The sequence below is a fragment of the Tachysurus fulvidraco genome, chromosome 7 (assembly GCF_022655615.1).
Source record: "Tachysurus fulvidraco isolate hzauxx_2018 chromosome 7, HZAU_PFXX_2.0, whole genome shotgun sequence".
Taxonomy (NCBI): Eukaryota; Metazoa; Chordata; class Actinopteri; order Siluriformes; family Bagridae; genus Tachysurus; species Tachysurus fulvidraco.
The window spans coordinates 14303475-14330471 of NC_062524.1; the positions used below are offsets into that span (position 1 = coordinate 14303475).

At 42.9% G+C, this 26997-nt stretch overlaps 1 protein-coding gene across 1 annotated transcript in view; it reads left to right on the forward strand.

Moving 5' to 3' along the window:
• Positions 1-26997, forward strand: part of ank2a (ankyrin 2a, neuronal) — a 50272-nt gene that overhangs the window by 3290 nt on the left and 19985 nt on the right. Inside the window, exons 2-34 of the mRNA XM_047816005.1 lie at positions 1430-1531; positions 2129-2227; positions 2413-2511; positions 2798-2896; positions 2968-3153; positions 3481-3504; positions 4838-4846; positions 5241-5339; positions 6937-7035; positions 7121-7219; positions 7362-7559; positions 7821-7919; positions 8533-8631; positions 8725-8823; positions 8977-9174; positions 9340-9438; positions 9601-9699; positions 10293-10490; positions 10845-10943; positions 17022-17120; positions 17290-17388; positions 18108-18206; positions 22361-22436; positions 22733-22859; positions 23115-23190; positions 23345-23448; positions 23557-23778; positions 23960-24058; positions 24248-24402; positions 25368-25579; positions 25701-25905; positions 26062-26158; positions 26362-26590. Coding sequence (XP_047671961.1) covers positions 1430-1531; positions 2129-2227; positions 2413-2511; positions 2798-2896; positions 2968-3153; positions 3481-3504; positions 4838-4846; positions 5241-5339; positions 6937-7035; positions 7121-7219; positions 7362-7559; positions 7821-7919; positions 8533-8631; positions 8725-8823; positions 8977-9174; positions 9340-9438; positions 9601-9699; positions 10293-10490; positions 10845-10943; positions 17022-17120; positions 17290-17388; positions 18108-18206; positions 22361-22436; positions 22733-22859; positions 23115-23190; positions 23345-23448; positions 23557-23778; positions 23960-24058; positions 24248-24402; positions 25368-25579; positions 25701-25905; positions 26062-26158; positions 26362-26590 — 4002 coding nt within the window. The remainder of the gene's footprint in view (positions 1-1429; positions 1532-2128; positions 2228-2412; positions 2512-2797; positions 2897-2967; positions 3154-3480; positions 3505-4837; positions 4847-5240; positions 5340-6936; positions 7036-7120; positions 7220-7361; positions 7560-7820; positions 7920-8532; positions 8632-8724; positions 8824-8976; positions 9175-9339; positions 9439-9600; positions 9700-10292; positions 10491-10844; positions 10944-17021; positions 17121-17289; positions 17389-18107; positions 18207-22360; positions 22437-22732; positions 22860-23114; positions 23191-23344; positions 23449-23556; positions 23779-23959; positions 24059-24247; positions 24403-25367; positions 25580-25700; positions 25906-26061; positions 26159-26361; positions 26591-26997) is intronic.

A 26997-nucleotide genomic window follows, 5' to 3' on the forward strand; every position in this document is an offset into this window, starting at 1 on the left:
CCCCCTGCTGGAAACTGTATAATCCAACCTAGAGATCACAAAAGCACGAACTAGTTTTTCTAGCTTGGTGGTGCTGGCATTTGAACTCATGACCTTCTAATCAGTAGACAAAGGTCTTAACCACTTTGTTGTACCAACTTAGGATGCCCTGTCCCTTCACAATGTTTGCAACTAGCATGAACTTTTTCGATTCATAGCTACAGAGGGAAGAGAGGGGTTTACCTTACATTATAGGCCGAGGTGTAAGGTGTAGTTGTGGGGCAGGTTATAGAGCAAGTGATAGTGTGTGCTGTAGGGCAGGTTATAAAGCAGGTTTGCTTACCTTCTGAATAAATTATGACCATCCAAACAGGGCTTCCAGTAACACTCAGAGGAGCAGTGCTAATCAATAACACACAAATTGAAGAGTTTGTTATTGTGGCTAAACAAAAATACAGCACATCATTCTGCACTGCTAATGGGGTAGTGTGTGTGTGTCTGTTTGTGTGTGTGGTGCTTATCATCCGGAGGCTGTATGCTTTTATCATTATTGATCTGTCTGTTGGAGTTTAGGTGTGGTCCGTGCTGTGTGTGTGAACGGCTAAAAAAAAGTCTATACACCCTTGTAAAGATGACAGGCATTTGTGGTGCAATATATGAACAATAACCAGGTTACATAAGATTTTCTTCACATCTTCTTGGTTTCATCTGACTGCTGAAGTCATGATCCATAAACAGCATATAAAGAATGCATATTATCTCACGTTCTGAAAGGGTTTGATCAGGAGAGCTTGGGGTCATCCTGAAAGAGACCCTGTCCATCAGGCCATGTTATATCTGTCTGTCTGTCTGCTTGTCTGCCTGCCTGTCTCTTTTATCTCTAAAAAAAAAAAATCTAAAATCAGACAGAAAACTCTACTTTATAACACATCTTAAATAAGAATTAAAAACTTGTGGCTTAAAAAGAAAAATATTAGAAGAAGCACCCCTGGGGTGGTGAGAGTTATGGGCCATGCTCAGGGGCCCAACATTGACATGGCTTCGCATGGCTGGGGATCAAACTCCAAACTTCCACACAACAACCCAGAACCTTGATCCGCCGCTGCCCGGGTCTTATTCTGAGGGAAAAGTTTTTGTTAAAGTATTTAAAGTCTTAAAATAAGAAATATTGTGTTCTTAAAATAAGGGAATATGTTTGTTTCAGGCTTAACTTTATTAATAATATGCAGTTCACTTTCAAAGTTACTTAAATGATTTAAAGAAATTCTCAGAATTGGTCATTTTTTTCTAAGTAAGAAGATTTACACTATACAATTACACTATATTTTCAAAAAGCAAGCAAAATAATCAGTGTAAAATTGTTTGCATTTTAATGTGTGTGTGTGTGTGTGTGTGTGTGTGTGTGTGTGTGTGTGTGTGTGTGTGTGTGTGTGTGTGTGTGTGTGTGTAGTCGGACAGTAACACCAGTTTTTTGAGAGCAGCAAGAGCTGGAAATATTGAGAAAGTTCTGGAGCTACTGAAGGGTGGACAAGACATCAGTACCTGTAACCAGGTAATTTCTTTCACACACCCCATATGTTGATACTGGTGATTCAATTAAATTAAAGTTTATTTGTATAACACTTTTTACAATTGACATTGTCTCAAAGCAGCTTTACAGAACATAAACATAGAACAAAAGGTTAATATAAAGATTAATATAAAGATTAATATAATACAAAATTCAAGATTAATATTAGATATATTTAATTGTGTTTGTATTTATCCATAATGAGCAAGTCTGAGGTGACTCAGGTTGGGAGGAAAAACTCCCTTAGATGGTAAAGGAAGAAACCTTGAGAGGAACCAGACTCAAAGGGGAACCTCATCCTCATATGGGTGACACTGGGGGGTGTGATTATAAATATACAGTCTGATAAATGTTGTACTGATGTAAAAGATCATATGGAGTTCACATCTCCTCTTTAGTATCACAGAGTCCAACTGGAGCTGGTAGATCTGTAGAAGATCTGTCTCAGGATCCTCACAGAGTTGCCCTCATCTCAGTGGAGGACCAAAATCTTAATGACACAGAAGACAATTGGAGCTGATACAACAGTGATGTAATGTAGTGAATATATGAGTTGTGTGACTTTGTGTGTGTGTTTAGAATGGGTTAAATGCTGTTCACCTTGCTGCTAAAGAAGGCCATGTGGAGCTGGTGGAGGAGCTTCTGGAGAGAGGAGCAGCTGTAAACTCAGCTACTAAGGTGTGACAGACACACACACATGCATGTGCACACACACACGCACACATGCACACACACACACACACATACGGATGTGCACACACAAACACACACATGGAAGTGCACACACAGACACACATACGCCACACACAAAGTGGCAGTTAAAATTTTTAAATCAATGTCTTTCACTTTGATTGGCTGTGCAGAAAGGAAACACTGCGCTCCACATTGCCTCGTTGGCAGGGCAGAAGGAAGTAGCTAAGCTACTGGTTAAAAGGGGAGCAGATGTGAACTCACAATCACAGGTAAGAACTGCCATCACTACTCACTATCATACTTCTTATCACTTACTGTAAAGGAAAATAGATACTATATCGTAACAAGCATTGAACAGCAGTCACATGACCTCTTCTGTAGTCCACACTAATTAAAGCAGACCATATATGAAGCAAGAATCTTTGTGAAAAAAGAAAAAAGAATGAAAAAAGAATCTTTGTGTATATTTTATATGAGTGGTGTTAGAGTGGTGACTGAGTCACTTACACAGGTGATTCAATATGTGTGCGTGTGGGGTGTGTTGGGTTTACACAGAATGGCTTTACTCCACTGTACATGGCTGCTCAGGAGAATCATCTGGATGTGGTTCGCTACCTGCTGGAGAATGGAGGCAACCAGAGTACAGCCACCGAGGTTTGTGAGATTGTGTGTGATTGTGTTTGTGATGGGGTTTGTGATGGGGTGTATATGTCTGTGTCGTACAGGATGGCTTCACCCCGTTAGCGATTGCTCTGCAGCAGGGTCATAACCAGGTTGTGTCTCTATTACTGGAGAAAGACACTAAAGGGAAAGTGCGTTTACCTGCACTGCACATAGCTGCACGCAAAGATGACACCAAGTCTGCTGCACTACTGCTCCAGAACGACCACAATGCTGATGTCCAGGCCAAGGTCATACACAGACACACACACTCACACACACACACACACACACACACACACACACAAACACATACACACACACACACACACACACACACACACACACACTGCTGCACTACTGCTCCAGAATGACCACAATGCTGATGTCCAGGCCAAGGTCATACACAAGCTTCAGGGTGACCTTAGTATGAAGTGAAATTTCAGGCTGTGTTTAGTTTGTATGTAGTGTTTATGTAGAGTGTATTTGCTTGTATGTAGTATTTATTTATTGTGTACATAGAATGCTAATAAAAGCCTAAGCTGATTGACATATTTTTCTTCTTGCTGCTGCTGCAGATGATGGTCAACAGGACAACTGAGGTACTGAATCTCCTCCACAGTGTGTATTTGTGTGTGTGTATGTGTGTGTATGTGTTTGTGTGTGTTTGTGTGTGTATGTGTGTGTTTGTGTGTGTGTATGTGTGTGTGTGTCTGTGTGTGTTTGTTTGTGTATGTGTTTGTGTGAGTGTGTTTGTGTGAGTGTGTTTGTGTGTGTATGTTTGTGTGTGTGTTTGTGTGTGTTTGTGTGTGCGTTTGTGTGTGTGTGCGTTTGTGTGTGTGTGTTTGTGTGTGTGTTTGTGTGAATGGTTAAACGCATTTTGCTTACACATTTCTCTCTTTTTTGTTACATAGTGACAGGATTTCAGCTGCAGTAATAGTTTTATATTTATATAAATAAATATTTTTGTATATTTTTTTGTTCTCTGCATTTCAATAGCCAATAACACAATATACTGAGAGAGAGAGTGGCTATTATTTAGAATATTATTTGACGTAATAACCAATTATTACAAGAACACAAATTATTTAATGCTCATTTTCTTATGCTAGCAATGTAGCCTGCTAGTCAGATTAAGTGAACAAGTTAGCTAAACATGCCAACATACAAACACAACAAAGTGTTTATGTTCTCAAACTTGTTTAATTTAGTAATACTACATCCTCAATACTACATATTCAATGCTGGGTTTGTCTCAGAACATTCCACTTAATGTCACCAGTGAAGAACATGAACTCCAGTAAGAACAGAAGAACAAAGGAGTGGAGAACTGTTTCCAGTTCCAGGATCCTGCTGATAGAATGACATGAATGAATGCAGGTTGAACAGTGTAAGCTGGCCATGTTCTCTTAACATTCTCCTGATACTCACTGAAGAACATCAGAACCACATGCAGTGTCTAACATTTGTTCATTTAGGTCTGAAGGAACACATCCAGTATGATGATGGAACATGCTGATGGGACTGATAAATGGCTCCATAAACATTATTCTTGTTTTTTGCACATTTGGGATGAGACAATAATAATAATAATAATAATAATAATAATAATAATAATAATAATAATAATAATAATAAGTATTATTATTATTATTATTATTATTATTATTATTATTATTATTATTATTATGCTATGTGTAGAGTTCCATTCTGTAGACAAGTCATGATCAGAGATTAGTGAGGTATACCTAATAAACTGGCCACTCTGTTTAGTGTCTGTGTTTTCATAAAAAATACTTTTTTTTGTGCTCGCTTGGTCTCGCTGTATAAGGTTATCATTTTGAAAATCTAACTTTAGAGTTTATTTAAATTACTTAGTCATGTTTTAATAGATACATGTTAATTTTGTTTCTCAAATTGCACCATGTCTGTCAGAGTGGAAAGGTAAGTAGCAAACAGTCATAAGATCTGCACTTTTACATTAATTTTTCAACATTCATCTAAACAGAACTCGTTAGCTTTTAGCTCGCTTAGCTGATTAGCTGATAGTTTTGTTTTTTATGCAGTATCTTTTTTATTTTACTGATATGGTTGAATGACAGGTTTCATATTTTCTTTTTTTATTATTATGTTTATGATTTTCTTTCTCACTCTTTGTGTTAAAGCTCATTCTGTTTTTATTTCCTGCTCTCTCTGATGCTCCATTAGCATGCTGCCTGTTCAGACCAAGCTATTTCTGACTTACTGAGAATGTGCATTAAATAAATAGTATTCATTCTCTTTTGCTCCATTTATTCTTTTTATTACTTTTTCTCTTCTTCCAAACTTCTTTGTGCAGAGTGGCTTTACTCCACTCCACATCGCTGCTCATTATGGAAATGTTAATGTTTCTACACTGCTACTGAACCGTGGTGCTGCTGTGGATTTCACCGCCAGGGTAATGCTCTCAGCCAATCACAGAGCACTTTCTTACACTCTCAGCCAATCACAGAGCACTGACTTCCAGGAATGGAAGATTTCAGATCCATCTGTGGTTTATTAGATACAGGCAGGTCATAAAGTCCAAAACAGAAATCAGAAATGGGCTACACATGCAAAATAATCCAAAAACCAGGATAGGCAGTCTGTGGGGCAAATTAGCCTGATAAGCACAAATCCATAATCGACAGTAATCCAAAAGACAAAAGCTGGTCATACACGAGCAAGCAAAATACCTCCTGGTGTTCTATCCTCTGGTGTTCTCTGGGTCTGGGTGAAGGGTGGTCTGGGAGTTCCATGTGAAAGTCGTTGACCCAAGCAGGCATAAACGCCATCTTCCACTCACCCCTCTTTCTTATCTATATTAAGTTATACATGCTCCTGTGGTTCAACCTTGTGAACATTTTGGCCTCACTTAGCTATTCTAGGGCTGGGGGGACCAGGGGTATAGGATGAGGTATTGGACAGTAAGGAAAGTTAGTGCTTTGTCAATATAGTCCTACATAGCGTAGGTCTCTATTACGAACAGTAATAGCTCCTCTACAAGAAGTAGTCTGATTTGAAGTTTATAGTTATGGTCTGATGGGTAATGTAGCTGTCCCTGATGGGTAGGTTGTTCACCTCCTTTATCCTGATGGGGACGCAACATGGCCTGATGGATAGGTGCCACTTCTCCAACAGTAAAGGAGTTTATCAGGGCTGAAACAAAATGCAATTTGTGAGCATAACTAATTTGTGCCATTATATGTAGGTTATGAGAACAGGTGGAAGAGCTCACTTTCAGTGCCCCGGGTGGTTTTTCCAGGCAGTGTCTGCTCTGAGCGCAGTAAAAGCAGAGACAGCGGCACAGACAAAGTTGCCATTTCTCTGCTGATACCTAGTATGTCCAAGTTGCATGGGTCCAAGGGTGTTGGACGAGTTGGATTCTCCTTCACCGGTCAGAAATGCTTGTGGCAGGCCGCTTGGGTATTGGGCTCTCTATTTTCATATTTACCGGCCAGCTTTGCTTGGAGCACAGGGTTCCCTGATTGAAGTGCGGAAGTGCGAACCTGCTGGTCCATGTCCCAGGTCATAGAGGCCCAGTCCTCTCACTGGTGGGCTACCACCTGGAGTATCCGCTGGATCCATAGCTGGCGAATTATCCTATAAGGAAGTAATAGGCACAGGTGATGTAGGATTCATATGCAGTTTACTATAGACAGGCAGAGCAAACAGTCCAAAGCAGATATCAGAAATGGGGTACACAAGCATAATAATTCAAAAACCAGTACAGGCTGTCAGCAGGCAGTGGCAAACAAGTCCGATAAACACAAATCCAAAAACAGCGGTAATCCAAAAAATGGTTTATATACAGTGGAACACGGAACTGAACCTAAGCCCTCAGTATTCCAGTGATAGGTTGGGCAGGACATGCTGTTACACTTACACTCTCAGCCAATCATAGAGCACTGTCTTACACATCAGATCATAGGCAATCTCATAGAAAATTGTTCCAGTATAAGCCAGAACTTCATGTTTCTCAGTAGGAGTGACGTGAATGTTGTGATCTTCTACAGAACGGTATCACTCCTCTACATGTAGCCTCTAAACGGGGAAACACCAACATGGTGAACTTACTACTTGATAGAGGGGCGCAGATCGATGCTAAGACCAGGGTGAGTCTACTGTCCACTGTCCGACTTTTAGCAATAACCTGTCAAAATATTTACTAATACCTGTATGTGTGCATATGTTGGACAGGATGGACTGACTCCACTACACTGTGCTGCCAGAAGTGGTCATGATGCAACAGTGGAGCTGCTTTTAGAGAAAGGAGCTCCAATACTCGCACGAACCAAGGTATAACCTCACCCACAATGCACACACACACACACACACACACACACACACACACACACACACACACACACACACACACACACACAGATGAAACAGTGATTGTTTCATTTAAAATGTGTCTCTTTCCTACACACACTTGCAGAATGGGCTGTCTCCACTTCACATGTCTGCACAGGGCGATCATGTTGAGTGTGTAAAACACCTGCTGCAATACAAGGCTCCTGTTGATGATGTCACTCTGGATTATCTCACTGCTCTGCATGTCTCTGCCCACTGTGGCCACTACAGAGTCACTAAGTTATTACTGGATAAGAGAGCCACTCCCAATGCTCGAGCTCTGGTAACACACACACGCACACACACACACGCATGCACACACACTCTCACACACACAAACACACACACACGCACACACACACACACACACACACACACACACACACACACACACACACACACACACACACACAAAAATGTTGGTTTTAATGTTTCTAGGGTGTGTTTTTAACTTTATTTGTGTGTGTGTGTGTGTGTGTGTGTGTGTGTGTGTGTGTGTGTGTGTGTGTGTGTGTGTGTGTGTGTGTGTGTGTGTGTGTTACAGAATGGCTTCACTCCACTGCACATTGCCTGTAAGAAGAACAGAGTAAAAGTGATGGAGCTGCTAGTGAAATATGGAGCCTCCATTCAGGCCATCACCGAAGTAATGACCTTTCACCTTTAAATCCTATCCCCTCACCAAGATACCCTTCACCTTTACCCTCTGTCACATCATCAGGATACCTTCACTTTTAACCAGGAAGGGAATCAAGAAAAGCAGTGTGATATTTTCGGTGAGATGTGGAAGGTGAATGGGAGGAAGGAGAAGTTTTGGCTCATCAGTGCAGTGGTGTAAGAAGAATCCATGAGGGTGTAGTGTAGTAAGTGTGGATTGGAACCCTAGCCATACTCCTGTGAAGAAATTAAACTGAAGCTTGTGCTATGCAGAAGGATTAATTCTGCTTAACATTACGAGATCAGCTCAAGGTAACTCATGTCCAGATCAGAGAGGAGAGATAAGAAGATAAGGAAAAGGAGTGAGTTCTCTCAGTTGAGCTTCAGTCAGTTTAATTAGAAAACATGGCAGGTGTGTTTAGTGACATCATATGGTCAGGTGTAGGTGTGACTCAAATAGAAAGTAACTAAGTTCGCTTGAAAGTGATGCACTGATCATACTTTCTCTCTCTCTCTCTCTCTCTCTCTCTCTCTCTCTCTCTCTCTCTCTCTCTCTCTCTCTCTCTCTGTGTCCCCACCCCCCACCCACACCCCATCCCTAGTCGGGTCTAACTCCAATCCATGTAGCAGCCTTTATGGGTCACCTGAACATAGTGCTGTTGCTGCTACAGAATGGAGCTTCACCGGATGTCTGCAACGTTGTGAGTTACACCTCATTGTTATTATTAGTTATACTGCCATATCATACTGTCCTGTGGGTGTGTTGTTCTCATGTATGTTTTGTGTGTGTGTAGCGGGGAGAGACAGCCCTGCACATGTCAGCGAGGGCGGGGCAGATGGAGGTGGTACGCTGTTTACTGAGAAACGGAGCTCGTGTGGATGCAACAGCCAGAGTAACAAACACACACAAAACACAGACACACACACACACAAACACATACCGTGTCTCTGTCTCTCCTTCATACACACCTGTATATTTCCCCTGTCTCCCTTTTTCCATTTATCTGCCTGTCTGTCTCACTGTCTCCATGTTTGTCTGTCTGCAGGAGGGTCAGACCCCCCTTCACATTTCAGCGAGGTTGGGTCAGTCTGATACGGTGCAGTTGTTGCTGCAGCACATGGCCGATCCTGATGCTGCCACCTCTAACGGATACACACCTCTGCACATCGCTGCCCGAGAAGGTCACACACACATCATTTCTGTACTGCTGGAGGCTGGAGCCACACACTCATTGACCACCAAGGTACACACACATACACAGAAATACAAAAGCATATTCATGTATAAACTGTGTGAGATGTGCTTGGATGTGTGTGTGTGTGTGTGTGTGTGTGTGTGTGTGTGTGTGTGTGTGTGTGTGTGTGTGTGTGTGTGTGTGTGTGTGTGTGTGTTGGTGTTATGCTTACAGAAAGGGTTTACTCCTCTTCATGTAGCAGCGAAGTATGGAAGCCTGGAGGTAGCCAAACTCCTACTGCAGCGCAGAGCCCTGCCTGATGAATCTGGAAAGGTAGAGATCAGACAAGGATCGGACTGAAGATCAGACAGGGACTAGGGCTACAGATCATACACAGACAGAACTACAGATACAGCTACTGACAGAACTCAATTACAGTTCAGTGTTATGCTGCTATGAGGTCATGGAGGTGATCACACCCTCTCTCTCTATCAGGATGGACTCACTCCTCTGCAGGTGGCAGTTCACTATAATAATCAGCAGGTTGCACTTCTGCTGCTGGATAAAGGTGCATCTCCTCACAGCACAGCAAAGGTGATAGTCTGTTGTACTACTATATACACTACTCACTATGCTCACTATACAGTTATATATATATATATTTATAGAAGTTCTGACACTTAAAACTATGATTTTTCAGAAAAGTATATCATGATGCTAAGACTGTATGTAGTATTTATTTATCACCATATTTCCCAGCCATTCAGAGTGAATAGATAATGAAATGTATTGCTTTGTGTAGACTAGTATAATATAGTAAAGTGAATTATAGTGAGGTATAGAAGTGTGCTACAGTATAGTGTAGTAAAGTAGAGAATAGTGAAGAAAATTAGATAACATATAATGTAGTGTAGTAGTACTATAGTCCAGTATAGTGTGCTATACCATAGTGTAGTGATTTCATCACACCCTACTATACTCACTGTAATCACTATACTCACTATACTCTGTGTTTGGTGTACTCACATAACCACAGTACCAAAAATAAATATCTACTTGTTTCAAAATTAAACACAGATTGTAATAAAATCCTGTACTGAAACTGACTTGCGTGTGTGTGTGTGTGTGTGTGTGTGTGTGTGTGTGTGTGTGTGTGTGTGTGTGTGTGTGTGTGTGTGTGTGTGCAGAACGGATACACCCCACTCCACATTGCAGCAAGGCGGAATGAGCTGCAGGTGGCAAAGGAGCTATTGCAGAAGGGGGCAGAACCTGGAGCTGCAACACGGCAGTTCATGACCCCACTACACCTCACTGCACAAGAGGGACATGATGACATGGCAGACCTGCTGCTAGACCATGGAGCTAATGTTAATGCTAATGCAAAAGTGAGACAATCACTACATCTGTACAACACACATACCCCCCCCCCCCCCACCCACCCACCCACACATACACACATACACCATAAACACATTCCAACTGCTTGCTTGTGTTAGCCTTTCTCATTACCAATGTTTATGTGAGTAGAGGAAGAAGACCTGGGGATGATTATGCTACTTTTTTGGATTTATGGAAATGTTCTCTTTTCATCATGAAAGTGCTCTCCCTCTGCAGCATTTAATAACATTCATCATAATAGTCATCTCGACAGACTAGAAAATGTTTCTGTAGCATTTTCTGTCATAAAACCTACAGATTTTTTTTTTTATTGTAATTATTTTTTTGTCTGTCTCCTTCAGAACGGCCTTAGTCCTCTTCATCTGGCTGCTCAGGAGGACAAAGTGAATGTGGCTGAAATTCTTGTTAAACATGGTGCAAATTTAGACCACCAAACAAAAGTGAGAACACACACATGAATACATACACACATGAATACATACACACACATACACACACACACACACACACACACACACACACACACACACACACACACACGTGTGCGAATACTGTACATAGGCAAGGCAAGCTTATTTGTATAGCACATTTCATACACAGAGGTCATTCAAAGTGCTTTACATGAAACACACCATAAAATCATAATAAAAACAAAGAACATCCATCCATCCATCAATCCATCCATCCATTTTCTACCGCTTATCCGGGGCCGGGTCGCGGGGGCAGCAGTCTAAGCAGGGACACCCAGACACTTCCTCCAGCTCTTCCGGGGGAATACCGAGGCGTTCCCAGGCCAGCCGAGAGACATAGTCCCTCCAGCGTGTCCTAGGTCTTCCCCGGGGCCTCCTCCCAGTTGGACATGCCCGGAACACCTCCCCAGGGAGGCGTCCAGGAGGCATCCGAAACAGATGCCCGAGCCACCTCAGCTGACCCCTCTCAATGTGGAGGAGCAGCGGCTCTACTCTGAGCTCCTCCCGAGTGACTGAGCTCCTCACCATATCTCTAAAGGTGCGCCCAGCCACCCTGCGGAGGAAACTCATTTCGGCCGCCTGTATCCGGGATCTTGTCATGACCCAAAGCTGGATCAAAGCTAGGTCAAGGTCCGTGACGTCACCGGTATGGCGCAACCGGGGCCCCACCCTGGAGCCAGGCCCGGGGTTGGGGCTCGCATGCGAGCGCCTGGTGGCCGGGTCTTACCCTACGGGGCCCGGCCGGGCCCAGCCAGAAGGAGTGACGTGGGGCCAATCTCCTGTGGGGACACCACCTGCAGGAGAAACCGTAAGGGGCTGGTGCAATGTGGATTGGGTGGCAGTCGAAGGCGGGAGCCTCGGCGACCCAATCTCCGGACACGGAAAACAAAGAACAATTAAAGAAAATAGATGTGATTTTAATAAAAACAGTTTAAATTGTGTTAAAAAGAATAAAACAGGAGTAAAAGTGATTTGGATAAAAAGTGCAGTCATTTATAAAGCACTTCATTGCTTTATAAATGAGTAACAATACTTTAAAATCTATTCTAAATGTAACTGGAAGCCAGTGTAAGGACCTGAGGACTGGAGTGATGTGCTCAGATTTTTTGGTTCTGGTCAGAATTCTGGCAGTAGCGTTCTGTATGAGCTGCAGCTGTCTAATGGTCTTTTTGGGGATCCCTGTAAGGAGTCCATTGCAATAATCCGCCCTGCTGTTGATGAAAGCGTGAACAAGTTTCTCTAAGTCCTGTCTTGAGACAAAACATCTAATTCTGGCTATATTTCTGAGATGGTAGTAAGCTGATTTGCTTATCGCTTTCACATGACTACTGAAATTAAGGTCAGACTCTAAAATTACACCAAGATTTCTGACTTTATTTTGTGTCTTTAGACCCCTAGAGTCAAGGTGTGTGTTAACCTTGAGAGTTTCATATTTATTTCCAAATACAATGACTTCGGTTTTGTCTTTGTTTAACTGGAGGAAGTTTCGAAGCATCCAACTATTAATTTCATCAATGCACTTACATAGAGAGTCAATGGGGCTGTAGTCATTAGGGGACAGGGCTAAGTTCTTTTTCATTATTTGACCAATTGGTAGCATATACAAATTAAAGAGAAGCGGTGCAAGAATTCAGCCCTGTGGGACTCCACATGTCATGGATGTCCACTCAGATTTATGGTTACCTATGTTCAGTTGTGTTACCTATGTGTTTCCAGTCTATGTAAGTGTATGGTGTGATCTACCGTGTCACGGCAGCACTAAGATCTAGTAGCACCAGCACTGATATTTTACCTGAATCAGAGTTTAAGCAAATATCATTATTATCTTTATGAACACTGTCTCTGTGTTGTGATGCTGGCGGAAACCAGATTGAAAATTGTCCAGATAGCCATTTGAGTTTAAGAATTTGTTCAGCTGACTGAAAACAACCTTTTCAATGATCTTGCCTATAAAAGGAAGATTTGAGATTGGTCTGTAGTTGCTAAGTATGGTTTTGTCTAGGTTACTCTTTTTTAGGAGAGGCTTAACAACTGCCGTTTTTAGGGACTCTGGGAAAGTGCCTGTGAGCAGAGGTATTTACTATTTTTAAGAGGTCAGTTTCTAAGCAGTTAAGTACCTTTTTGAGAAAGGATGTGGGGAGGGTGTCAAGGCTGCAAGTTGATGCTTTAAGATGTTGTACTGTTTCTTCCAGGGTTTTTATATCAATTATGTCAAATTCTGAGAAAATGACAAATTTTTGTGGTTGTTGTAGTGAGGTCTGACTGACCACATTACAATATGAGGCCGTATTGATTGCCATTCTGATATTATTGATTTTCTCAGAGAAAAAGGTTGCAACTCATTGCATTTGTTGTCAGAGAGCATTTCACTAGGAACTTGATTTGGGGGGTTTGTTAGTGTCTCTACAGTAGCAAAAAGAGTGCGAGTATTGTTTATGTTGTTGTTTATAATGTTTGAGAGGAAGATCTGTCTAGCTGTGCATAGTTCTACATTGAAAGCACGAAGACTGTCCTTATAGATGCTATAATGTACTTCAAGTTTTGTCTTCCGCCACATAGGTTTAGCTTTTCTGCATGTTCTTTTCATGCTCTGTACCGCTGTTGTGTTTCTCCAAGGTGCTTTACGTCTGCCAGTGATCATACTGACCTTTACTGGAGCTATACCATCAATAGCATCTTTAGCAACTTTTTATTAAAATTTTCAAGGAGAACATCAAGAGTCTGCCGATATGTTTGGCAACATTGATATAGCATTCATAAATACCTCACTGGTGTCTTCATTTATGAACCTTTTTTTGACATAGACAGATCTAGCATCAGTGGCAGGACAGATCATTTAATCAAAGTAAACACAGAAATGGTCAGATAGCGCTTCATCCTTGATAACAGTGGATGGAATATTTAGACCCTTGATAATGAGCAGATCGAGTGTGTCACCTATTGTGTGTAGGACCTTGCACGTGCTGGGTCAGATCAAAAGTGTTTAAAACATTTAACAGTTCAATTGCAGTATTGTTTTCTGCATTATTTATATGAATGTTGAAATCTCCAGCAATAACAAAATAATCAAATTCAGAGGAGATTGTTGATAAAAGTTCTGTGAATTCATCAACAAAAGTTGGGGTGTATTTGGGAGGCCTATAAATAATTGTAAACAGAATGCGTGGTGTACCTTTTAGAGCAATACACAAATATTCAAAAGACTGGTAATCACCAAGTAACACTTGCTTGCATTGAAAGGCATCTTTGAATAAAGCAGCTCTACAGACGCTTATAAAAGTAAAGTTGGGTGGGGCTGATTCTTTGAGGACTGTAGAGCTGCAGCTGTCATCTAACCAGGTTTTATTTAGAAACATGAAGTCCAGGTTGATAAGATCATTAACTAAAAATGATTTGTTCTTTAATGAACGGATGTTCAGAAGTGCTAATTTAACAGTAACTGGTTTTGGCCCTGTATCCATCTCAGAATGATGTCTAATAGGCAGTAGATTAGATAGAGTTGTTGTGCGGCTGGAGAGGGCCTTCGTCATTCTATCATATATCAGGACAGAGATAGGGAAAACTAAAGGGACATTGGGCTCCCGCTTGTTCTGAAAACATTTCTGATTGTTACTGCTGTCATAGCGGGGACCCAACACATATCAGTTACCAGTGCTGTTTGCAGATGAGGGCTGGTGTGATATCTGACGTTGAGGCAGAGGTCGGAGTGCCCTCTCAGATGGAGGGGGAGGGCAGGCTGGGCCCGGAGGATTTGGTGGTTGTGGAGCCCGCCGTTTCTTGGTTGGTATTTGGGACTTGCAGCAATAGAGTGGGAAAGCTTAGTTCCAGCAGATACCAGTTTCTCCATTTTCTCTGAAAAGCACAGAAGTGGTGATGTTGAAGAGAGGGAGAGAGAGTGTGACGACATCAGCTGTGATTCTGGTGTTCCTGGAGGCTCGGGAGTGCTATCTTGTTTTTCCTGGTTGTTATCCACAGAAACATCCTTGGGTGTTGATTCACCATCCAGCTATAGTGAGTTCTGTGGGCAGGGCTCAGCCTGAGCTGTGTCTGTGAACAGTAGTTGTTGTGGCTGCGGAGTTTTATCCTTGTCAACTGAATGTCCATCCAGGTGTTGGTGTGAAATCCTGTGGTCATTTAGGCCATTCAGGAGTGGACTGGCACACTCAGCTGATGAATGATGAAGGAAGAAAAAGATATTGTCTTTAAGCAACCTAGCACCTAGTTTGTTTGGGTGGATACCATCTCTGTTAAAAAGTTGCCTTTGACTCCAGAAGATATTAAAATTGTCAATGTAATTCAGTCCTCTCATGGTGCAGGTTTTTTGCAGCCAAGAATTTAAACTTAGCCGAGAAAACAAATTTGCTCCTCTGGCTGGGAGAGGTCCACTAATGAATGATTGAACTTTCAGTCTTGCAAGTGTTTCAAAAAGTTAATTGAAATCCCTCTTGAGGAGCTCAGACTGCTCTTTCCAAATATCATTCTTTCCCACATGTATGACAATCTGACTGAGAGACTTATGTTTCATCAGAATGTTGCAAAGTTCCTTGTTAACATCAGAAACCATTACCCTAGGAAAACCTAGGTAGCCTTGCTTCCAATGTTTCTGATAATAGAGTCACCCACTATCAGCGTGCTTGGCTCGGCTGCTGTCTGAGTGGAGCGCCGCTGCCTATATGATATTGAGCGTCTGTTAGCTCTGTTAGCTACTGGCTGATGTGATCTGTGTCCATTTTCATTTGGGGATTCTTCGCCCAAACTCACTAGTGCTTCATATCTATTTTCAAGCCGCACAGGGGGTGGTGGAATACCAATATTAGCTACTTGAGTTGGACCCATATCTGAGGTAGATGATGCTAATGCAGCACCTTTGGGTCTCGCACCCTGTTTATGCCATCGGTTTGTGTCCTCAATTACTTTAAGTTTCTCTGAGCTCACTATGACCTGTTTAGGAGCATTAGGTTCACAGGACTCACCAGATTTATGTTGGGAGGGACCACGATGAAGCTCTGCTGTATGTTCTGGCAGGGTCGGCAGCACCACTTTGTTTCGAGAACTGCAATCTTTTGTAGAAGTCTGTGGCAGTTTGAGCAGCAGGTGGATTGAGATCCAAAAGAAGGCATTTTCTCTTCTGCTTGAGTGTGGGCAGCTGTGTTGTCCTGATTTAGGATTGTAAACTGCCGGCAATAGCAGACTGGTAGACCGCTAAGACAAATTCCCCAAGTTGTTGAATATTCCAAATGTCAATATAGTTCCAGGAATTTGTAGTTTTAGTGTGAGTGCCCAATTGTTTAGTTAGAGCTGTGCTGAACTGCTGGTAGTTAAATCAAAAGATAAAAGTGAAAAAGCAAAGCAGGAAGCAGATACACACACACACACACACACACATGTGAATACATACACACACACACACGTGTGCAAATACGTACACACACACATACACACATGTGAATACATACAGTACACTCACACACGCACACACACACGAATACATACACACACACACACACACACACACACACGTGCGAATACAGTACATATACACACACGTGAATACACACACACACACGTGAATACATACACACACACGTGCGAATACAGTACATATACACTCACACGTGAATACACACACACACACACACACACACACACACGAATACATACACACACACACATACACGTGAATACATACACACACGCACACACACGCGTGCGAATACATACACGCACACACATGAATACATACACTCACACAAACGAATACATACACACACAAATACAAACACACACACGCGTGCGAATACATACACACACACACACGGGCGAATACTTACACACACGCGCAAATACATACACATACACCTATATACTCACACACAAACTCACATATACACACGCGCACACACACAGACACGGACACACACATATACAAATGCACACACAAAAAAACACACACACAAAAACACACACACACACACATACACACACTGAATTATTTTGCTTGATATTATGCATGAATAATACAGTTTGTCTAACCCCCTCCCCACACAGCTGGGCTACACGCCTCTTATTGTTGCCTGTCACTATGGAAACGTGAAGATGGTGAATTTCCTGTTGCAGCATGGGGCAAATGTAAACACCAAAACTAGAGTAAGACCTAAATGACTATTTTCATATTTTCTACACAAAGTCCCTGTTTCTATTCACTTCTTTACTCGCATTTTATGTATACATGTATACTTTCTGTTCACAATCACTTTATGAACTCCTTTATATTATGGGGTAAGTAAGTTTTGATGTGTGTGTGTGTTTTCTGCAGAATGGTTACACACCACTTCACCAAGCAGCTCAACAAGGAAACACGCACATCATTAATGTTCTGCTTCATCACGGTGCAAAGCCCAATGCTGTTACTATGGTGAGACACGCGGACAGATACTGACATACAGTACTGTATGCAACACACCATATCAACACACACACACACACACACACACACACACACACACACACACACACACACACACACACACACACACACACACACATTACCTCATTCCAGAATCTCTCCTTCTCTTCTAACTCACAGCCTACTTGTGGATCATAACCACTGAACACATTCATCATCACCCCTTCCACCTGGTCTCCTGCACACACAGTATATCTACCTTCTTTCTCTCCATCATGTCTGCCAGCTCTCTGTCTTTCCCTGTCATTGTAAAAACATTTATAGTCCCTATACTCAGACCTGTACTCCTGCCTTTCCTCTTCACTCTCTGTCTATGAACCCTTCTCCCTCTTCTCCTTCCTCCACCAACAGTAGACATTCTGGTCAATGGTCTAGACATTCTGGCCCAATTTCTGGTCGTTGTAAATCTGGTCCTCGACCGATCCGGTGTGGAATTCACACTGACAAATCGAATGTTTAAATCTGACACTTTTTACACCAGATGCCCTTCTTGACACAACCCTCAATTTATCTGGGCTTGGGACCAGCACATAAATCTCTGGATTTTGCAACCCCTGTGGCTAGATTTCTGTCATACAGTATATAATATAACACATCATATCAACAAACACAAACAGACACACACACAGACTGAAAAATCTGTATGTTTGTATATGTTTGTATTTCAGAACGGGAACACAGCTCTCTCCATTGCTAAGCGCCTAGGCTACATCTCTGTGGTGGACACACTGAAGGTAGTCACTGAGGAGGTGATTACCATGACGACTGTGAGTAACACACCCAATACCCACAAATACAAAAAAATCACAATCCACATAAAACAAGCACCATGACACACAGAGCCAGGGCTGATCTCAACTCATCTCTCCACTTCAGCACCTGATCAACAGTTCTGTTTGTCACATTGTGTTGTGTTTAATCACATGACAAAATTTTACGTTACAGGTTCTGGCTTAGGTACATGTACAGGTACTCTACATGGTCAGTGACAGAATACACTATACAGCAGATGGACACTGAGGCCCTATACTGGCAAGCTGCTGTACTATTTTACAGTTTTTCTGTAATCTAAGCTAGCTCACTAAACTGACAATATAACTAACAGACCAACATACAGTAAGTCAAAAGGGTTATGGCATAAAGAAAGGCTGCTAACAAAAGCTATATTTCATAGCAATGTATGGGATGTATAACCTTTAGCAAACACTCACAGTAGCTTGTTAATCCAGTCACTTAGTTTTAAACAAACACTCACTGCTGACTGAATCGGCTTGTGGAGTTGTTTAGGATAATCAGTAATACCTAAATGGCATAAAAATGTGTAATTACTTATGAGAGAAATAACATGCTGCAAGTCTACACAAAAATCCCAGGGGCATGTCACACACAATACCTGTAAACATGGACTGTCAGAGTGTGTTTCCCTAAAACGAATCCCAGTGTACAAAACACTGATTTGAAGGCCAGCTGAGGAATATACCTCATCAGAACTGGGATACAAAATCATGCGCACTGGAAATGTTCTCACATTTAAGACAATAAAATGTCCTGCCCAATCAGAAGCTAATCATAAGGGTAGTGCCAAAGGAACAAGATGTGGCTTTAATGTCAGAGTTAATAATGTCCAGGCCTGCAGGACAGTTTGAGGGACCCACAAGAAATGTATTTAAGGATGCAAATCACAAATACAGTGAATTGAGGTGTAACCTGAGGTGCTTTAATTTCGTCACCATCAACCCAGTGCACAAATAACTGAAGTGCCTCACTGACTATCACCCGTTGCAATGGTGCTCTCCAACACTGGATCCATCATCCCTCTACATCTGGACCAACACCATTTTGCCTATTGCACCAAACAACCTGTGGCTGATGCAGGACTGCAAAGCACACCTCCTCCACACTTATCCGAAACACAGGACTGTATGTTGAGGCCAACGTTATTCACACTTTTCACATAGAACTGCATCCTGTTCACCTCTTCAACAAAATTGATGAATTAATTTTGCTGATGGAATTACTATAGGTTTACTGATTTCAAATGGTGAGGAGACAGTAGACAGGAATGAGGTGGAACACCTGGGAACCCCTCCACAATATTTACAGATGCATTAGAACCTGAGTGTCAGGTTCTTTCACACACTGTATGACTGTGTGGAACACAAAATGGCAAAAAACTGTCATGCGGTCCACTTGTATATACAGTCATTGGTTCAAGTGCAGTTTTAATTATAGGTCCAGGTCCAAGAATTTGTGAAATACTTAAACTACCACTTATTCGATGAGACTTCAAAGTGTCACGGATACGCCAGGTTCTCATGACACTTCCTTCAGATCTCAATCACCGGAGTTATGATAATCATCACCTGGCGTCACTCAACACTAATTGCTCACAGACTATTTAAGCCACGCTCTCAACTTCATTCACCGTCCAGTCTCGTATGCTATGCTTACTAACTCGACTCTCTCATTCTTCTTCTCAGTAGCGTTTCCAGATCCTGTTCTGCACGTTACCAGATTCAACTCCTTCTCAAGCGTGTGTTTATCGGAGCACGGGCGAAGCGTCCTTCACCACGTCTCCAAGCTTTGCAGCTTTACCTCAGACCTGAACTATCAATAAACACTTGTTTTGATTTCATCTGTTCGTTCGTTGTCTTCTGTACGTTACAGAAGACTGGACCAACCAAACATCATGTCAACTCACGGACGTCCTCCAAGGATTAGTTGACGTGCTCAGGCAAGAGCTGCAGAGAACGCCGGCACCACCGGCGCTACCAGCTAGCAACCAGGCTAGCAACACCACTGTAGTCACAGTTCCCATGGCCCATCCAGCGCCCTATTCCGGCAACGCGGAAGACTGCAAAGGGTTCCTGCTACAGTGTTCTCTAATCTTCGAGATGCAACCCTCTCGTTTCCCCACCGAGTGAAGCAAGGTATCATTTATCATCTCACTACTCACCGGTAAAGCTCTCCGCTGGGCGGAATCCATCTGGCACCAGAATGGCTCATTCCTGCACTCGATCTCCGAGTTCACAGCGTACTTCCAAGAGGTCTTTGGCATTCCGGTGGGTGACACCACCATCTGCGACAAACTATACCATATCCAGCAGGGAAAATCATCAGCGGCCGACTACTCTCTCCATTTCCGCACTCTAGCGGCAGCTAGTGGCTGGGATGAAAGGGCATTACTCACCACATATCGTAATGGTTTGAAACCAGATCTCCGTTTACAACTCGCAGCATTCGACGACTCCATGGGTCTCGAAAACTTCATCCAGCGAGCCATCTGCACCGAGCAACGCATGTCTTCATGCTCCATCTCGTCTTCACCTCCGGGAGTGTCGGCGGAAACGCCTCAGCCCGGACCCGAACCAATGCAGCGGGGCTCATCACGGATTTCGTTTCCAGAGCGACAGCGTTGCCTCAATGCTGGATTATGCCTCTACTGTGTGAGCAAAGATCATCTCATCTGTAAATGCCCAGTCCGTCCAACTCGAGCCCTGGTGAGTACGGTTCAGACCAAACCCTCAGTTTCTTCACCTCTCACCACCCCAGTGCAGATTTCTCTTCCTCATGTCTCCATTTCTGTCACCGCTATGATCGACTCAGGTTTGGCAGGAAACTTCATATCAGCGTCACTCACTAACCAACTGAAGCTGACATGCGAGCGTCTCCTGCGCAGACTACAGGTACATGCAGTGACCGGCAAACCACTTAACCAAGCTCCAGTGACACAGAGTACTAGTGAGGTGACACTAACGGTGGGCGTTGTTCATCAAGAACGAATAAAGTTCCTTATCCTAGAACATTCTACTGCAGAAGTGATCCTGGGTCGACCCTGGCTAATACAACACTGTCCCGAACTCTCCTGGGGAAATGGTGAGATCAAACGATGGGGCGATGGGTGTTTCCCACAGTGTTTCTCAGGAATCCCCAAATCGAAACCAGAGTTGTCAAGTCTTCCTGTCTTCAGCACCTCCATTGAGAGCCCCACAGATAACATCTCCGTTTCTGTGCCGAAGGATTATGATCACTTTTGTGACGTTTTCTGTCCAAAGAGAGCATCAAAGCTTCCACCTCATCGTCCCTGGGATTGCACCATTGAACTCCTCCCGGATGCACCACTGCCGAAGGGAAAGATCTACTCGCTTACTATCCCAGAAAAAGAGACGATGGAAAAATACATTCAGGAAGCTCTCGCTCAGGGCTACAATCGGCCTTCCACCTCTTCTGTCGCATCTCCATTTTTCTTTGTCTCCAAAAAGGATGGGGGCCTGCACCCATGTATTGATTACAGGGGACTCAACAACATATCCAAGAAGTTCCGTTATCCACTTCCTCTAGTGCCCAAAGCCTTAGAAAAACTCCGTGGCGTAACCATATTTTCTAAACTTGACCCTCGTAGTGCATACAACCTTATCCGTATCCATCAAGGGGATGAATGGAAAACTGCCTTCGTGACCCCTACCGGACACTACGAATATTTGCCGTATGGCCTTGCTAACGCACCTGCCGTCTTCCAGGATTTCATGCATTCTATCTTCCGAGACATTCTCAACAAGTACGTCATGGTTTACATTGATGACATCCTCATCTATTCGAGAAACACCAAAGACCATTATAACCATGTGTGCGAAGTATTGCGACGTTTCGTGTGTGTGTGCGCACATGATGTGTTACCTGACATTCACGCTAGCATGAAATAGATGACTCTTAAAAAGTTTCACCAAAACTTGTAGCGTCCATGATTCACGATTGGTCACGATCACAATTATCAGCCAGTTGTTTGGATTAGTTTTGCTTGCAGTGCCTTACATAATTCAACTGGTAAAACTGAATCTGATAAATTTAAGTATAATTAAAGAACAGCTACATGTTGAAACTGGCAATTGTTAGTGATCATAGTGGAATGAACTCTGTCCAGCAGACGGTGACAGAGAAGCACAAACTGAATGTTCCTGAGACAATGACTGAAGTTCTGGATGTTTCTGATGAGGAAGGTAAGCGTTGGTTTCCCTGGTTCTGTAGGTATCATTTAGGTTCTGCAGTAGTTCCACTGTCCATTCTCACACTTTCATTTGTAAAACTAATCAAAATGGTTATTTATGCTCAGTGAAACTTTGTAGTGTTTGTTATTATTGAGAAACACATGCTAGCTCATCTTTCAGTGTAATACTATTGTGTATGCTTAATAGTATTCTAACATGTTAGCTTGTCTATGAGTGTCACACTATTTATTGTGAACTAACACTATGCTAGCTGGTTGGTCAGAATATGCTGATTGAGGTGTGTGCAGGTGAGGACACAATGACAGGAGATGGAGGTGAGTATCTGAGGGTGGAGGATCTGAGAGAGCTGGGAGATGACTCTCTGTCTGGACAGTACCTGGATGGCATGAGCTATCTCAGCCACAACCTGGACAGGTGCACACACACACACACACACACACACACACACACACACACACACACACACACACACACACACAAACACGCTGACTCAGAGACACACTGTGTTAGATCTGATCTCCATTCCAAATACAGCTATATGACTATGTCTATTGTGTGGTATATATTTATATACCACACAATATATATATATATATATTTTTATATGGAGTCAGAGATGTTTCTCCTGTATTTTAAATTTTACTGTTAATGTTTTTGATTGTTATAAAGGGCACATTACACTCCACCTCTCATGGGCTTTCAGAGGAATGGAGTTCTGATTGAGGACATGATCAGCAGCCACCAGGTGCATTCACACACACACACACACACACACACACACACACACACACACACACACACACACACACACACACACACACACACAAACACACACACACACAAACACAGAGAGAGAGAGAGAGAGAGAACTGAATGTTGTGTGTGTTTGTGTTTATCAGGTTTCAAGTCTGTCCAGAGAGAATGATAAAGACTCGTATCGGCTGAGCTGGGGAGCAGAACACCTAGACAATGTAGTACTAACGAACACACTGCTGCAGTCTGGGTGAACACACACACACACACACACACACACACACACACACACACACACAAAGTAATGATGTACTGATAATGAACTGCTGTGCTTTTCTTTTGTCTTTCCAACAATCAGCTTCCTGGTCAGTTTCATGGTAGATGCAAGGGGCGGGGCCATGCGTGGTTGCCGTCACAACGGTCTGCGCATCATAGTCCCACCCAGGAAGTGTTCAGCTCCAACACGTGTGACCTGCAGACTGGTGAAGAGACACCGTGTGGCTACAATGCCCATGGTGGAGGGAGATGGAATAACAGGACGTCTCATAGAGCTGGGACCTACAGTATCACCGTTCCTCGGGTAAGAGATAGTTCCTGTCTATATCTCAGTGTTGCTTGTTTTTAATCCCACCAGGATTCTGTGTCTATTTGTGTCTAAAGCTGCCTAAATGCTGCATTAGTTATGCACTCAATCTACTCTTACTGGACATCCTGTAAATATGCTCAGTACTGGATCTCACATGCTATCATCTGTTTTACAGGAAGTTACACTTGCCTACAGCTCCGCCTCCACTAAATGAGGGAGAGAGTTTGGTGAGCAGAATCCTGCAGCTTGGCCCACCGGGAACCAAATTCCTTGGGTAGGACATGCTGATGTGTAGCTTCATGTGTTTGATATATATTTAACCTTTTTCTCACAAACACACTATGTATGTATGTGTGTGTTTGTGTGTGTGTTTGTTTGTTTGTGTGTGTGTGTGTTTGAGTGTCTGTGTATGTGTTTGTGTATTTGTGTGTGTGTATTTGTGTGTGTGTGTGTGTGCATACAGACCGGTGATAGTGGAGATCCCTCATTTTGCAGCTCTTCGTGGTTCTGAGCGAGAACTTGTGGTTCTGCGCAGTGAGACAGGAGAGAGCTGGAGAGAACACCACTGTGAGCACACTGAGGAGGAACTCAACCAGATCCTCAATGGCATGGATGAGGGTCAGTACCTACTATACAGCCTGATTTCAATACTAGACCCTGTGCACTACACACTAGACCCTGTGCACTACACAATACACCCTGTACACTACACACTAGACCATACAACCCACACCCAACTTCCTAAACACCACCTACAGCTTACATCAGAGTGCAGACAGAGACTCAGGTAAGACGAGCTATGACATCATAACTAAATGGAGTCAGAAGTTGACAGATATTCCTGGGACATAAAGCATCCCACAACTCCACAGGCAGCAAACCTGAGTGAACATGTGAGAGTGATTGTGTGTGTTCTGGACTAACTGGAGCTTGTTTATGCTCCTACTGGAACATCCAGATAGTAAAACATTACAATAAAGTCATGAACTAGTGTTTCTGCATCATGTAATGACATCATATTTCTTATCTTTCTGACCTTGTGGTATTATCTACATGAGCTTTAAACGAGAGACTGGAGTCAATAATCACTCCACAGCCTTTCCCGTTCCTCAGCTTTATTAAGATATTTAATGTTTACCAAAAGGTATATAGTGAATAAAAATGGTTGGTCTGGAGTAGAGCCTTGAGGAACACCAAACTATACAATAAACATAGAGAAGTCACCATTAACATTTATAAATAAATAAGGTTCAGTGCACATAAAACCTGAGCCAGGAGTCATTTCCTCAATTCCATCTACATATTCTAGTCTATATACAATAATATTTTAATCTAGTAAGCAACACAAGCAAGGTGACACAACCCTGATCTGTGTGGCAGTTTTTTAATCAGTGGTTACTGTCTGCTAATCCTCACTAATCCCTAACCATAATTAATGTCAAAGACAAGCAATTAGGATCTGACCCAGATGCTCAGCACCATTAGTGAGGATGAAACCCCAGACCTCCAAGCCCTAAACCTCAGTAGATTTGCTTTCACTAAAAAAGATGCCCTCATAATGCTGTGCTGTTGTGCTGGTTCAGAATTGGACTCACCTGAGGAGCTGGAGAAGAAGCGCATCTGCCGCATTATCACTCGTGATTTCCCACAGTTCTTTGCGGTAGTTTCTCGGATACAGCAGGACAGTCACCTGATTGGCCCAGAGGGGGGTGTTCTCAGCAGTTCATTGGTTCCTCAAGTGCAAGCAGTGTTTCCCGAAGGTGCTCTGACCAAGCGGATCCGTGTCGGACTACAGGTAGCACTCACACACACACTCAACACACACACACACACACACACACACACACACACACACACACACACACACACACACACACACACACAATGATAAGCTCTTTCTGTGTATTGTGTAACAGGCTCAGCCAGTAGGTGCTGAGGTAGTGAAGAGGATTCTAGGTAATAAGGCAACATTCAGCCCCATTGTTACTCTGGAGCCTCGGAGACGCAAATTCCACAAACCCATTACTATGACAATACCCATTCCCAAAACCTCCACTAACGAGGGCAGCAGTGGCATGCTGGGGGAAACACCCACTCTGCGTTTACTGTGCAGCATCACAGGTGTGTGTTAGTGTATGTATATGTGGTTTTTTTTTAAACAAAAATTTAGCATAGATCAAAAAGCTGCATTAATTATTGTGTCACTGGAAGGTCCTCTCAAGAATAAATGGGTCTCTGTGTGTGTGTGTGTGTATGTGTGTGTGTGTGTGTGTGTAGGAGGTACCACACCAGCACAGTGGGAGGACATCACTGGTTCAACTCCTCTCACCTTCATTAATCAGTGTGTGTCCTTCACCACCAATGTCTCGGCTCGGTGAGTGTCTCCTCTCAGAACGTCTCAGCAGGTTCCTCTAGTCCCTTGTTCTAGTTTCCCTAGTTTTAGTACTTTGTTCTCTCTTTTTTCCTGTTACCACTTTAGACATTAAAAACAGTAGTGAAGTCTAATAAGGATTAAAATTCACACCCTTGTGGAACCACAGAGCTGATGGTGATTTTTCTCCTGGGGACGGTTCTTAGGTTCTGGCTTATAGACTGCCGGCAGTCTCAGGAGTCAGTGACGTTCTGCACGCAGTTATATAAGGAGATCATCTGTGTTCCCTACATGGCCAAGTTTGTCATCTTCGCGAAGACATTGGACCTGATTGAGGCACGGCTGCGCTGTTTCTGCATGACCGATGACAAGATGGACAAGACTCTAGAACAGCAGGAGAACTTCACTGAGGTGGCACGCAGCAGAGATGTGGAGGTATCGTGGCAGTATAGAGTATAGGGGCACGACAGAAAACACACTTCCTGTGTGTTTTTCACTCAGAATGAAACCTGCATCGTTTCGTGTTTCTAGTCACATGCAGATACAAAGCACAGCTGAGTGTGTGGCGAAGGTGTGTGCAAGTGAGTGTGTGTCCGGTGAAGGTGTGTGTAAGTGAGTGTGTGTCTGGTGAAGGTGTCTGTGGTAAGTACGTGTGTGTGTGTGTGTGTTAGTGTGTGTCTGTGTGTGAATCTGTGTGTCTGTGTGAGTATCTGTGTGTGCGTGTGATCAGAGATGAGTGAGTGGTGAAGGTACATTAGAACCGAGTTAGAGAGTTAAACAATATTCATTAGGTCTCAGAGGTAAATGAGTTAAGCAGAAGAACTGTGTTAATGATCTGATCT